The sequence below is a fragment of the Paecilomyces variotii genome (assembly GCF_004022145.1).
Source record: "Paecilomyces variotii strain CBS 101075 chromosome Unknown C8Q69scaffold_5, whole genome shotgun sequence".
Lineage (NCBI taxonomy): Eukaryota > Fungi > Ascomycota > Eurotiomycetes > Eurotiales > Thermoascaceae > Paecilomyces > Paecilomyces variotii.
In genome coordinates, this window is record NW_021167144.1 from 1,173,922 (window position 1) to 1,188,770 (window position 14,849).

General features: G+C 48.1%; 3 protein-coding genes across 3 annotated transcripts; 1 reads left to right on the plus strand and 2 right to left on the minus strand.

Moving 5' to 3' along the window:
• The first annotated feature begins 2,054 nt into the window (after window positions 1–2,054).
• C8Q69DRAFT_467176 (hypothetical protein) lies at window positions 2,055–4,287 on the plus strand. The gene has a single exon (XM_028630614.1). The coding sequence runs from the start codon at window positions 2,329–2,331 to the stop codon at window positions 3,937–3,939; it is 1,611 nt and encodes a 536-aa protein (XP_028485376.1). The 5' UTR covers window positions 2,055–2,328; the 3' UTR covers window positions 3,940–4,287.
• Window positions 4,288–10,139: 5,852 nt separating this feature from the next.
• C8Q69DRAFT_402103 (FAD dependent oxidoreductase) lies at window positions 10,140–11,582 on the minus strand (the record flags this gene model as incomplete). Its single annotated transcript, XM_028627955.1, has 1 exon — window positions 10,140–11,582. The coding sequence occupies one exon, from the start codon at window positions 11,580–11,582 to the stop codon at window positions 10,140–10,142; it is 1,443 nt and encodes a 480-aa protein (XP_028485377.1).
• Window positions 11,583–12,365: 783 nt separating this feature from the next.
• C8Q69DRAFT_467191 (putative MFS monocarboxylate transporter) lies at window positions 12,366–14,242 on the minus strand. The gene is made up of 3 exons (XM_028630615.1): window positions 14,192–14,242; window positions 12,651–14,115; window positions 12,366–12,583 (listed from the first exon to the last, which is right to left on the minus strand). Exon 2 carries the CDS (start codon window positions 14,087–14,089, stop codon window positions 12,773–12,775), a length of 1,317 nt encoding a protein of 438 aa, XP_028485378.1. The 5' UTR covers window positions 14,090–14,115; window positions 14,192–14,242; the 3' UTR covers window positions 12,366–12,583; window positions 12,651–12,772.
• Window positions 14,243–14,849: the final 607 nt, after the last annotated feature.

Here is a 14,849-nt window from a genome sequence, read left to right on the forward strand (position 1 = left end):
GAAACGGCCACAAGTTAGCTTAGCTTTACGGGTAACAGATCGGATCGGGTTCGGCCACTTTCAAGTCGTAAGTTCTATGCATTTCGGTCGGGCATCGTGGGTTGTGTCACGGTTGAATTCAAGTAGGTAGGTACCGTAAATGATCGGAGGTCACCGATGATGTCTTGCGAAAGTTGATGAAGCCTCAAAGGGCATTGATATTTTTTTCCCCTTGTGTAACTAATAACACTCAGGCTGTCAGTTGTCAGTCAGGCCACAGGCCACTCTGGGAGCCAGCGTATCAAATTGGTGTCTGACAGAATCGATCCAGTCGATATAGACGACCACCAACATTGCGAGGCTGGGGTGATTGTATCGTTCAGGTTGTGGTGAAGAAAGTAATAATAGATAGGCGAAGGGAGACGTGCCCGAGTGCTTGCTACATGTACGGAGCAACATGCATCTATCCATTCCATGCCAGCATCGGTGGGCGACCGTGCCATTTGTACTCAGTCTGACGGTCTGACCCGTCTGTCACCTCGACAAAGCATCATTAGACACTCGACCAATTATCTTTCAGGCAATTCGAGTAACTATCACCCTGTAGGGCGCGAAATAGGACCATAACAAGTATGTATGTACGTAGCCATCGCTAGTCATCGTACGGATTATTTCTACCAACCTCCCTTATTATTGCTGAGCAGTGGGCCGGACACAAACCACTGAAAAGTATGGTAAAATGGTAAAGTAAAGATAGACGTGGTTTATTATTATTGTTACGGAGTAGTTATCTAGGACAGGAATAACTAAATAACCACCTAATCTATCGGGTCGACTCGTTCTCCGAGTTGATTCCGTGACACCCGCCCGAGTTCCGATCTCGACTCACTAGGTACTTACGGGCCGAACACGACTACATGCCTAACGAGGGAGACATGCCGATCTCAAGTGCTGATCAGGCGAGAGAACAACATTATTATTATCCCTCGTGGCCAGTGAATAATTAGATTAATATTAAAACATCTGTTCACCAACAATTCGACAATGTGGACGCTTCTGAGTTTGCAACCCTCGTTTCAAGCTTATGCCGCGATCTCCATGCATTAGTTATGGCCATTATCCACGACAGCTCGGCACCCAGCGTCAAACCAGCGGTCTGGTTCAAGGACGTTGCCAAAAGTGCCGTTCGGTCCGTGAAACCGACATGGTTGAAAAAAAAAAGTTTATTCACGATTCAGGATGGATACGTTTGAATTCACTTTGTGAAAAAAGAGTCCGCTTCTGAGTCAGCTTCCATTGAGAGCTTACATCGGTATAGCCAATGTCATGAAAGGAAGCGCTGTATACAGTCATCAACTCGGATCAATCAAATCCCCCGATTCTACCATCCAGATCAGTAATTGTCCGACTAGTAGTACGGAGTAGCAGTAGTAGTAATGATAATAATATCCAAGCTTCCTTGACGTGGAAATCTTGTTTCAGGCTACTTCCTTTTCCGGCGAAGACTCCCTCTTTTCGCCGGTCTGGATGTATCTTAAAAGTTCTAAACGGCTGGGTCCCCATGCAAATCTCTTAGATCCCGGTGGCGACTAGTTTGACTTGAACGTAGGGCCAGAAGCCACGGGGAATAATCCTGGTGTCGCGCGACACCCAGCCAAAAAATTACTTTACCACCCAATCGAGAGCAAATCAGTAACTTAAGTTAACTTACTTCTCTTTGTCATACTTTAGGGCGTAAATTAGAGGCTGTAGTTAGTGATATGGCAGCTCAAACCATGACAACCAAGCTGCATGGATGGGGAGAAAGTCATGGATGCAGCTAACTAGCAGATGCTCAGCAAAGAACACGGCTGGCCCAGCGCATACCTAGTATCGCAACGCAACACAATTCGGTTCTGAGGTGTAATAATAATAATAGTTCAATTAACTTTCCGGCATTTTAGAGCGATGGAGCCATGAATTAGTCCCGACACTGGGTCCCGAACATGCCACTGCGACATGGAACCATCAGCGGCTTGTTGTTCCCCTGAATTCGCTGCTCGGGAAAGGACGGGCTGATTTTGATAACGGCCACCCTGATGGTATGCCTCTCACCAATATATGACGTGGAGAGCGCCACTCGTGGTGCGGTCAATTTCAATTCTCCAATTTTTGTCTCTTTACTATACTACAGTATATTAGCGATTGTGCAGTCGATTGTTGCAGATTACATTTGCTGTCTAGATTGTACTGTCACCTTATCTCTTGATCTTCTACTATATAATCCTACATAATACTCTTTGCCTCACTGATACACAGACACTTAATTACTTTTCCCTTCAACTGAAGAGGAAGAGACTACACATTAACATGGCAGCTGCAACTCTGCCAATTGAGATTATTCAATTAATACTTCTCTCCGCGGAACCCGAAGCGTACCATTCCGCCCGCCTCGCGTGCAATTCCTGGAGACATGCTGCCTCGAGCTCTTTCATGCTTCGAGAGGCACTCAAAAAGACGCCAACTCCGCTCCCTCCAGTGGAGGACATGACAGAGGATGACTGGAATACTCTCTTCAACCAGATTGCGCACCTCAATCTACTGGACAGACGCGACCATATCGAGAAGATGGTTATAGAGCAAAAACGCCCACCGAAGTGTACATTTTCCACAGTTGTTGCTGTGTCGGGTGATCGCTCGAAGCTCGCGGCAATGCATGGATCCAGGGTTGTCGTCTACAACATCAATAACGAGACTCACGACCTCGAATTCGGCCTCGCTCGATCTCTCTATCCTCTATGGACAACCATGAGTCGCACATTGGCTGACGGCATGAGGAGTTGGATGACCATGGGCCAGCATTACGCCAAATATCACATCGCCCTCTCGACTCATGGCAACTTGATCGCAGTCGCTCTGGGAAAGTCTATCCACATCTATGATCTCCAAAACCCGAGCAGCCTCGATTCTCCCGCAGAAGGCGTAATTGGGGATAATGAGACGGTTTCTGTCGCGGCTGGTGTCACCGGATACGAGGAGGCAAAGGGAGTGGTCGAGTCTCTGGAGTTCGTCGAAAACGACAGTCTACTTCGCGTCGTGATTGGAAAGGAGCCAAATGCGAATCGACAGACACGCGTGCGTTATCTGGGCAAGCCCCCTCCAAGATGGGGTTCCAGTCGCAGCTGTTCAACTGTCACAGAGAGCCTTGAGTATTGGAAAGAGAACATGAACCACATATACTTGGACTCTGTGGCACTTGCCGTTTCTTTCCGCGATGACAACAAGACTGCTTTCCAAGCGGTGCAGTTAGTACCAGAGTCGGTTTGTGAAGGCTGGACGGATCAGCCTGGGAGGTTCTTCATCGCAGCACTTCAAAATACCGGCATCAACGGCTACTGCATCGCCTTCGTTTCTAGCGTCGACAATAAGGTCACCATATGGAGACAGCTACCATCGCGGACCGACCGGATATCAGATCGCTGGGCCAAGTTTTTCGAGCCGATTCCTCAAGAGAAGAAGTTGAGCCTCGCGGTCAGCGACGCCATGGTGGTCGCGCGAAATCGCCAAGTGGCCAAGGATCGCTGGAATCCAGTCAACATGCCATACGTCACGTCGACGCATCCAATGGCGGCCATATCGGACGACGGGAAAATCCTAGTTGTTTTCGAGCCCGGGGCCGGACATTCATACAGCTTCTCGAATGGCGGTGCGCTTTATGTCTACAGCATGCAGTGGTGTGATCCCGAGTTTAGACCGCGACAGTGCACCAGCGGAGACAAGCGATCATCACCTCAACAACAGCCCTTCTCCATTGATGGGGTGTCTCCAAGCATCCAACCGTGGTCTTTCCTCTTGGATATCATCAACGTCGACATCGACCGGCTCCGCGTTGAGGAGAGGGAGCAGCGAGAAGGGGCAGGAAAGGTGTACCTGGTCAGAGCCGAGACTGCCCATGAAGTGATGGAATGGCGGCTGGCCTGAGAGCGGTGAAACGGAATGAATCATGGCATTACTGTACTTTTCGCGTCGGTAGCCATCTCCGCGTGGCTTCTTGACGTAAGCGTGAAAGAGGGAGTTACGGAGTTTCAACAGGTAATGGATGTGGCGCATTTGCAAGGCGTTCGGTTATAAGAAAAGTTTGGGTAAGATCAGCATGACAGCGATCAAATATTTTGGTGATTCCCGGTCCTACTGCATTGTATAGAGAACGAGATCTCAGTAACATCCTGAGACCGCCGTACGTCTTTTCCTACAAGAATTGTTCTGATATGTTTATACGGGAATAGAAGCCTTTTTAGTTACTAGATGAGTCACAATAAATTAATAACTAACTAGTTATTGGACTTTGAAACGGAATCAAGATTGAATTCTGCTTCCATCACGTGAGCTCAGATTAAAAAGGAGTCGTCACATAAGGTAATCCATTACAGCAGCCCAGTCTCTAGTGTCCAAGCTCCAATGGTTTACGCTTCCTCGTAAGCAACATCTGAGGAAAGAAGAGGCTGTGTATTGGCACCTAAGGGATCAATCAGGGTGACCTACCGTCTTCATGGCTGTTTCTTGAGTTCTTCCAGGCTCTGAACCCAGACCTCGAACTTCTCTTGGAAATTGAATAGGTGGCCTGCCCCAGAACGCAGTATTACCTGCGCCCCAGGCATATAGGAATAATCGGAGACATCTGTGAAGAGATTACCTAACGGCAACTTCGGCTTCCGAAAGCATCGGGAATGTTTCCAGGTGACATCGTAGACTAGTAACTAACTTCTGGGGCGAACCTCTTCTGTGTCTTCTAGAACACCATCCTCGCTGAGGCAACCTGCGCGAGAATACTCCGTAAACCCGGCAACGGAGATTTGCTGCCCCGAACCTTGCCAGTAATGAGCCGTTCTTGCGTGCTCTGACAGATTCGGCCACACGCGTCGACCGTGGTTGTTGGCTTGCACCGCCAGACGCACTACGCGATAGTGGCCGGAGTGGACACCGCCAGAAACGGGTCCCATCTGAGCTTAACACAACCTGAGATGCGTCTTCTATCTAGTTAGCTATCTTTCATCAGACGAAAAGCAGAGATCGTTCACAGCATCTTTCATCATTTGCACTTGGTACCCAGCTCTTTTCCGGATCGGAATGACCTGCGACGAGAATCAATGACGAATCTGAAAAGGGGTCTTGAAAATCATGGGCTTCAAGCCAGAGCAACACTTTCTCCAATCCGGAAAAATCAGCCAATTGCACCAAAGTGACCATTCTGGAGTGCAGTCGAAGAAGTAATATCTTCTGATGAACGGCATATTCTCTGATATCAATGAAGAATCAGGACCAAAGACATGCGTCCGGATATGCCCCTGACAGCTTGGATCGCGTCTCGATCGTATGAACCCAACCAGTCCACAACCAGGCGCTCTTGACAGGCAGACAATAGTTTTGGCGTGGGTAGTCGATGGAGACAGTTCTGATGAAGAGGAACAGACTAGGCGTCTCGGATATCACAAACAATGCCTCAATTTTATGTCGGTGAATGTCGCGTCCTAGCACACGGGAAATTGCCTACGGACGATGGCTGCAGATGTCGCCTTCGTCCAGTATACAATGGCAAGCGATAATTCCTAATATGCAGCAAGGAGCACCAAGCCCGCTCTGAGGTTCTGTCAGTCGAGGTATCGCCAAATTCACAGCTAGATAATTGGAGGGTCCCTGTCAGTTTGTCCTTGGGTGTATTGCCTCATACAACCAGAAGTTCCAGAAGGAAATCCCAGTCTAATGGGAGACGCCGTTCAGATGTTGTTTGCAACATGCATATGCGTACATCGGAGTTTGGAATTTCGTCGGTCTTTCGCCAAGGTACTGGACAATGACCAGCACGCCAAGATTTGTCTCTTGAAGACCTTGTCTTTCTATCCATAACCAATGAGACATCATAGTAATATGATGTCCTCAAATCCTGATCTGTGGATCTGAAAGACTGTAGACGTCTGCTGGTTTAGCTGCCGAAGCAGATGCAGACCACAAGGACATAATTGACTGTCGAACCCTCCAAACCGTCTATCATGACTGACTTCAGAATTGGCTCAAATGATCAAATTCTTCACTGGCCTCTGGTGCCGCGTTGGTCATATTTAGCACCATGATGCCATGCGCAAAGTTTTCATGCCTGATATCTCTTTCCGTCCCCTGTGTCGCGTAGAACAACTCATTGCTTTCTTCGCGATAACTATCATCACTATATCCGGGGTTACTTGATCACCTGTACCTGTGGTCTCCTATCAGCATCTGTTGCTCAAGGTATGTGGGAGAATACAGGCGATTGTCTCTTACCAAGCTTCTCACGTCAGTTGTGGGACATATTCCACCGTTAGCCAGCGGTGAAATGAACCATTCAAGACGATTGACGTACAACGACAATACAGTGCCATCACATTATTTGAAATGGTTTGAACAACTAGCAATCACAGAATGGATTTTATCTCGTTGAATAGCGGCAACCAGGTCTCGTACCCGTTGAGTCCTTGGAAACAGAAATGGAACACTCAATGATCAGGAGAGGTTCGTTGTATGCTGCAGTCCAGTCTCAGCAGCCAGACGATGAAAATGGCATGGATAATATTTTGGTCAGTACAGGTCGACTATCTGGAGGCAAATCGATGCCTGAAGTGACAGGACACTTGTCGTTCTGTCACCGAAGTTCACGGTCGCAATTTGCTCGCAAGGTCCCCAGGAGGGACAACACTGAGTGTATGTATGCACAACCACCCGGGTCCTCGAGTGTGAGGACGTGGACGACTCTCTCCTTCTGTCTCTTTTATTCCCTCAAAGTTGGAAATGTATCTTTCATATTCCAAGATGGGTTTTCTGTCCTACTTGTCGCCCCTCCTCGAGGTTTGAGTCAGGGAAAGACCTCGCGGTACCAGTTCGTGGTGAATTTCGGCGACCATCACCCAAAGAGCCATTATGTGACCAAAGCAGGTTCTTAAATCTGTTACACTTTCGAATAGCACAGGATCTCGGCCTGGGTTTGCTGGTTGAGACCGCGGAAGTTGAGAATCTTCGTTCGAGCCTTCCATGAGAGAGCCAAGTCACCTTTCGCCCGACCCTAGGCCCCTCGATCCTCGATGAGAACGAAAACCGTCAAGAAAGTACAAAAGCGGTTTGTATTCGAGGCTCACAAAGTACTAAGAGACAATCCTTACGACAAACAACTCACGACAGGAAAGCATGATGCCTGTTCTTTTTTATTACGCTGATGTTGGAAGGGTTTGGAGCAGTCCACGGCCGTTCTTAGGAGGCACGTTGGAACAATATCGGCTTTGATGACGGTCTATCTATCTCTACCCCCTTCCCTCCCTTCTGACGGACGAGAGGAATGGTAGCCCACGATGGTTGCCGAAATGCACCTGGAGTGAGGGTACTGAACGGCTTATTGGATGTCTTCGAAAGCGAATACGTGATGGAAGTATACATAAGACAAGAGGTATGTCCATATATCTCCTACGATAAGAAATTTTTTCTGGACGAGCCTCAAGCCTCAGACATCCGAATAACCTTCGAAAAGGTGCAGTGGGGAATACTGCTATATCTGAATTCACTGGCAGGAGTATAAGAGGTGATTGAAGAAGAGAATGGATTTCTTTTGCTGACAACACGGAATCATAAACAGAATAGCTTCGGGATCTCGTTTGAACAATGGCTTACAGCGGATTGGACAATATCATCGGGTCTTTTACGACTTGCCTACTACCGAGAAAAAAGCAAAACGAGAAAATGAAAAACCTTTTACGAGATGGAAATTGTGCCCCAAGAACCAACCTGAGATGATTCCTCTATACGACATAGAAAATTTGTCCTAGAGTGCACTATGTCCAAGTTCTCTCGTGGCGCTATACAGGGACGGGGACAGGGACATTGGTGTGGACCATTAAGTTACCCGCCTAACGAGGCCAAGGACCGACCCTAGGTCGCATCGAGCGGCCGGAGCCGCGCTTTGCGTTAATATTTGTCTCTGAGCAGAGATCTTGAACGGAAAATGATCCTTTTGATGGAGACTCGTGCTGAGGCCTCTGCCACTGAAACCGCTCTCTTCGACATCTGGAACGAATCTCTATTCCCACCGAAACTTGACCTCACGGATTTGACCCCTATTTCAATCCCGTCATGCGAGTTGCTTCTCGGGATTTCATATAGGCCTACGGAGATTTATGAGGTTCAGGTATCCCACTCTTCCGACGGATCCCCACAGCTCTTTTTGATACTTCCGATGGGAGTTCACGATCCACTTCGCCAAACTCTGGTGTTAGCGTGGGGCCAAGTCGACTTTTCACCCTGGCGTTCTCGTCGGTTTCAAGGTCTGACCAAGTTGCCAGGGTTGAGGCGGGTGGACAAGTCTGCCATCGGAGTCTCACTGGCCGTGCCGCCTGCGTGTGACACAACCTATTCGGACAACACATGGAACAGCATGAATCCCGCGCTGATAATCTATCTGCCTCTTCTTACCCGGCCAATCCAAGACGGCTGATCACTGTTTATTACACGAACTCGGGGAGTCTGATATCTGACGCGTCCTGTTCGAAGTTGCTGTCCTGGAGCGTGGCCCATGCTCGTGGTCCTGCTGGACAGCCACGAGGCTCTATCTGATGCGGGCCGAATGGGACACTAACCTAGTTGCTATCAGACCCATGCGAGTCTCGGTGCTTTCCTGCAGCAGAGATGTGGAGTTCCGAACTAACCTGAGCACCTCCACGCTACGGCACTCTTTCCACGTCATGCCGCTTCACTCTAAGGAGGGGGTCACCATCCGAGGTATGACTATTATCGCGAAAATCCCTGGGAAAAAGGTATAAATAGGGACTCAAATCCCATCGAAACCATCTTCCTTTCTCTTCATCAAGCACGCCCGACAACTCTTCAAGCCTGCAACTATCCATCTACTCCAATCACCAACAAGTCTCTCGACTTATACAAACCACCCATCAATCAACATGAACCCCTGCTCCTGCAACTGCTGCTCCGGCAACTGCAACTCCTGCAGCTGCTCCCAGTGCAGCGTAAGTACATGTCATGAATTCTTTCCTCGTTGCCCTAGATGCAATACAGTCCCTCCCAGCTCGCTGGCGGTCTCTTTGGATCACTGATAGAGAAGCTGGGCTAACATCTATCGTCAACAGCACTAAATATTCATACACGGCACTCCTTCTGCCTTTCCTCATTCCGTTCGGCGCCTAAGTTGACTTCATGTCTACTGCCGTATTGACCGATCGACAACCATGAGTCACCACGTCAAAGACAACACCGACAATTCAAATCAACCTGTCAACATTTCGCTCGCGGTTGGCATAAGCCGGTGCAAGGAAGAATTTTTCGAAGTCGATGAGGGGCCAGATACCAGTGGCGTCGATGGATGGGAAATAATGGTGCCTCTGTGATACCTGTCAATATACCAGTAGAAGGACAATGAAATGATATCCACATCGCCCAAAACCGTTCATTATCACGCTCTGGGCATATGCAAAATCAGCATAGCCTGTCCTTTCCCTGAACATACAACTGATTTCTGTAGAAATTTCACCACTCTCTTCCACCACTGCTGCTGACATTGCCTTGTATTCGAAAGCAGCCATGCCTTGTTGACATAATCCTCACCAAACTGGCACAGCAGTAGTTATGACCCTGTTGAACGATACGGATATGTCTATACTCCCCGTAAGATTTAAAATAATACTCAGCAGCCAGACAGGATGTAATTATGTAGTCTCGTCTCGCCTGTTCCTCCCTCCAGTCTTGGCACCACGGCTCGACGATATCTCGTCATAGTCAAAATCAAACCATTCGGCCAGGAGCGAATAGAATAGGGGTTCTCTGTTTTTGTGTGTTGTTTACAATCTGGTTTATATTTTATATTATCATCGACAGATTTGTATTTCAATTGATCATTCCACGTATCTTATCTTTATTGATTTCACCTACTACTTTAGATATAGTAGTAGATGTTATCTCTTTTTCTATCGTTATCTCTACTTTCCACTTATCATTTACTGCACTCTTAAGAGTGGGGATTCGTAGTGAAAAAAAAAAAAAAAAAGATAAAAATAAAGTAAACGAAATAAGAAAGATGAAGGAAGATATTATATTATATATTACTCCCATCTATAATTCCATACCCACCATAATCGCCTTGGTGTTGATAACTCTCATTTCATCCCCGACTCATAATTCTCTTTATAAAATTCCGCTGCACCTTCCCCTGCGATTCTTCCAAAGATCACGCACTCCAATAACGAAGAGCCACCCAGTCGATTATCACCATGGATCCCGCCAGTGACTTCGCCCGCTGCCCAGAGGCCGCGGATCGGCTGGTTGGTTTCTTTGTCTAGGACCTCGCTACGCTCGTTGATGGCGACGCCGCCCATAGTGAAGTGTACGACGGGGGTGACTTTTCCGACATAGACGACCGAGTCTGCAGTCACGTCTTTCAGCGTCCAGTGGCCGAAGTGTTGGCGGCCGAATGGGTCTTTGGTCTTTCCGGAGGCGGCGTCCGCGTATGTTTGGAGAGATGATATGGCTCCGGGACCGAGGTTCTTGACGATTTCTTTCCGGAGGAGACCTTTCCACGTGTAGAAGTCGATGGAGGAGCCGACGGCTGCGGCGGAGCCTTCGTCGAGGACGATGCTGAGGTCCCATTGTTGTAGGGTGGTTGTTCCTGTTGTTGGAGATGCGATGTTTCTGATAATGTTTGTTATATATTCTCTCGTCCCGAGCTCGTTGACGAAACGACTACCGTTTGGTAGGAGAAGGATGCCACCTTCGCCTCGAAGTGCCTCAGCTGCGAGGAACTTGACTGGAGACGAAGGAGAGTTCACATCCACGAATCCCGTAGGATGAACCTGCACACGGTCCATATCAAGCAATCTTGCCCCAACTGCCGTCAGAAGAGGTTGAGACCCTTCCCGTGGCTCATTTGTAGACGGAAATCCAGCTAGGTCAGGACGATATTTCGCAAGCATCCCATGCGAATCGCCCGCAAAGCCACCACTCGTTACCACGACTGGACCTACCAGGGTATCTGTCTTGCCATCTTCGCGTGTAAACCCCACACCCTTGATCTCGTCTAATTCCCGGATGATATTCGTCACCTTGCAGTTCGTATGAAGATGAAACTGCGAATTGGTCTCCAGCGAGTTCAAAAGAGCCCCAATGATCGATCGACCCGGTGGATTGGTTCCAGCACCACGATGGGTTCGTGGTCGACTATGTCCTCCCAATTGACAGACTTTGCTCAGATCGACTTTCTTCTCGTCCGCGAGCCAGTACACCGCGTCTGCAGATGACTTTGTCAGAACTGATATCAGACTCTCTCTAAGGAGACGATCCGGATCTCCTTGGCTGATAGCTGCCCCTGCAGACTTGATCGTGTCGTCGTAGAAAAGATTATCAGGTTCCGGTTGGAATCGTGTCGGGGCGCCATTGATCCCCGAAGATGCCTTGATAGCATTTCCTCCCGGCTTGGACATTCTTTCGAGCATGTGCACGGGGACGTTGTTCGTGACGAGTTGACTCGCGGCTGCCAGACCGGCGAGGCCCGAACCAACCACTATCACGCATTGTTCTCGCAAAGCTGGCGATGTGGTGGTCATGTTGAAGAATCGTCGCGTGAAAATGTTTGGAAGGAGAGGGATGATGATTGAGAATACCAGGAGGGAATATAAGCCAATGCGGCTCATTGTACGAAGTCGTTAAAGTTCTATCAGAATGGGTTATGTGTTGTTGTTATCTGTCTTCCCGAAGATAACCTTCCACATGATCTCAGTCACCATGGGAATCTAAAGTATCCCCTCCCTTCTCACATGGTTGAGTGGATTCCGATAGGATGATGATGGCTTGATACTTGGGATGGGAGTAGCCGTCATCCGTTCGGAAGCAGCCTGGGCTTCATGGCGTGACAGTTCTCCTCAACATCAACTAACTTAAACCCCAACATCGAGAAAGGTATTTTTGTTTTTATTGCCGCGAAATATTCAAAGCTGGACATAGTAGTAATCGACTCGAAACAGGATGGTTTTTTGTTTGTTATGTTGTATCCACCACATGCATATATGGTCCATTAGCAAGACCGATGAAATACCGAGGAAGCCTCCTCCATATCCAGAATGAAGAACAAATCATTGTTTTACGGAATATAATCAAATCTATAACTAGCCAGATTCATTGAATCTTTCTCCTTCTCCTATCCTCGCTACGTATGTACAGTACAATAATATATCCAATTTGCAGATCATCCGACCCTTCAACACACCGTCCGAATCTAAATTTAGCCCGAATAATAATGTCTTGAAGAAAAGATGATCGTCAAACTTCCCCCACTTTCCGCCGGGCCGTAAATAGCCGAGCGAGCAGTTCCAACATCGTTTCAACAAAGTAATAATATTTAAACATAAGGATCTACGTGGAGTCATGTCTAGATTGCAATTTGTGTTTTCAGGGTCATGATTTAGACTTGAAAGCAAAGAAGAACTTTTGGTTGTCTAGAATCTAGTATTCTAAGTGAATAAAAAGGGGCAATAACTAAGTCAACTGAAGTAAAAGAAACGAAAAGGGGGGAAAAAAAGAAGAGAACTATCTAGTTCTACCCATGTAAGTAAGTAGTCTATATGTCTATTCTATGCCATATGAACCCAACTGAAGCCATAACAAATCTTGAATAGAACCTGCGCCATTCTAGCCATTATCAATCACCTTCTGGGAAAAAATTTAGACCATCTCTCAGAGAAAGATTATTTCGCCATTGTCGGAAAAGTTTAAAACCCATCGACCGCAACGCCATCATTCACACCCAACCAAGGCGTCTTCCGAAAAACCCGATCCCACCTAACATAGTCGTAACGCCGGTGAATACAATCAATATACCATATTTGCTGCCATAGCCATAGGAAATCACATTAGTTAAAGGCGGTGCAGTCAGCAAGGCCTCGCTTAAGGGTCCAGAGAGCACGCCCCCTACTCCGCGACCTGCCACTAGCAGAGCATAAACTAGCCCAGGCTCCGCGGAGTAATGCTTTGCTGTCGTCTCGCGCATGATTCCCGGCCAGATGGAGCTGAAGCTCCCTGCGAAGAAGCCGTACAGACAGGAGAAAGTGCATAGGATGGCAGCTAAGCCTGAAAAGCCCCAGAGGAAAACGACAGATGCAGTCGCGCCGACGGTGGAGAATAACATGACGGTCGTTACGTCCCATTGATCGACTAAGAACCCGATGACAACTGAGCCGAAAAATGCACCGCCGTTCAGAAGTACCACGCTCGCAGTGGCGATTTCGTTGCTGAATCCCAGCGAGCGCGCATATAGAGGAAGGTATAAACTGGGGAGGAAATAGCCCAGACTCTCCATGATACTGCACAGTTGCAGTGGCAAGAATGGTCGACAGATGACGAATTTCATATTAGGGATCTTCGAAGCAGAGACGGTTGAAGGAGGCACGCGAGGCTTCATGAAAGGCAGCACGGGGCATAGAAGAATGGTACTGGCGACTGCCCATATGCGGAGAGTGGTGCGGAAAGAGAAATGTGACAATGACCAGGAGATGAATAGAGGAGCCGTGACCCCAGAACATCCCGTACTTGCCCACGCAATACCAAAAGCTAGCCCCTTGCGATGGACGAACCACTCGTTGACGAACAGCATTGTCGGGTAAGACATCATACACGCGCCAATGGCGTAGAGAAAGCCCTGTGTCAAGACCAGTTGCCAGACACGCGTAGCAAATGAAGCTGCCACCAAAGCCAGAGAAGATATCAAGCAGCCCAGGATAATGGATCTGCGACGGTATCGTGGCCACTGTCGGAGCGCAAACAGACACAGTGGTGAACTGAGATAGAGGACCCCAAGGGTCACGGTTCCAATCATCGTTACCCCAGCGGGGTTATCATCAAACTGCCCATTGTTGGAGTAGTACTCCTGGAAAACCCCAGAAGTGAAAGGGAATCCCCAGACGAGTCCCTCAATGACGAAAGTTCCCACTAGGACGAGCCAAGCATCCTTTCCACGGTCTACGGGCGGAAGAGACTGGCCGACGAGATCTTCTGATTCTGGAAGACTGTCGTTGATACCTTGCTCGGACAGCTCGTTGCTCTCAGTGTCCTCAATCATCGCGAAATGATAGTAGGTTTGGCTATCTGCAAAGAAGAAGTTAGAATCGATAAGAGACAAAAGATCTTCATGACCAGAGACACGGGATGGAGCAATAAATACCAGTTTCCTTTTATTTTTTTGCAAAGCGGAGGAAGGGAGTTGGTTCGTGGGTTACGTATTATTGACTTGTTAATGGTGCGGCCGACCAACTCCAACGCTTATGCAGCCTGTCGAGGTCTGGCCTGGAGGTACTCAGGCCACCGCCAGCTCCTGGCTTGACCGCTCAGCCTTGTGTAGGACCAAAGTGTGATATTCATAGACTATTTGATCCACTTCGTCCACTTCTTTCCACTTCATCCCATGACCTCTGTGTCGAGACTCGAACTGTTTGTGGCGTGCTGTCGACTCCTCCGCAGCGGAACGAGATAAGTACTGACGCGACTGTGCTAACTTGCCCAAAAAAATCAGTATAAGCTAGAAGTATAGCAGTATAGCATATCAAGAACGACAAAGGCCCAGACTTCTTTGTCCAATCTATTACGTTATAGTTACAGGAGTTGCAGTGCTGTCAATTCCTCCCGGAACATCCGCTGGTCGTGGCATTGCATATAGTAGCTGGGATCTGCATGTTGTCGAGATGCAGAAAGGATCAGATACGAAGGAAAAAGAACAATAGGAAAACAGAGCTTCCCATGAAGGAGATCCGTCTCCTGAGATTCTAGAGTCATTACTAGTCTTTTCAGCTTCGGGAGATCTACTTCTCGCTATGTCGCATCAC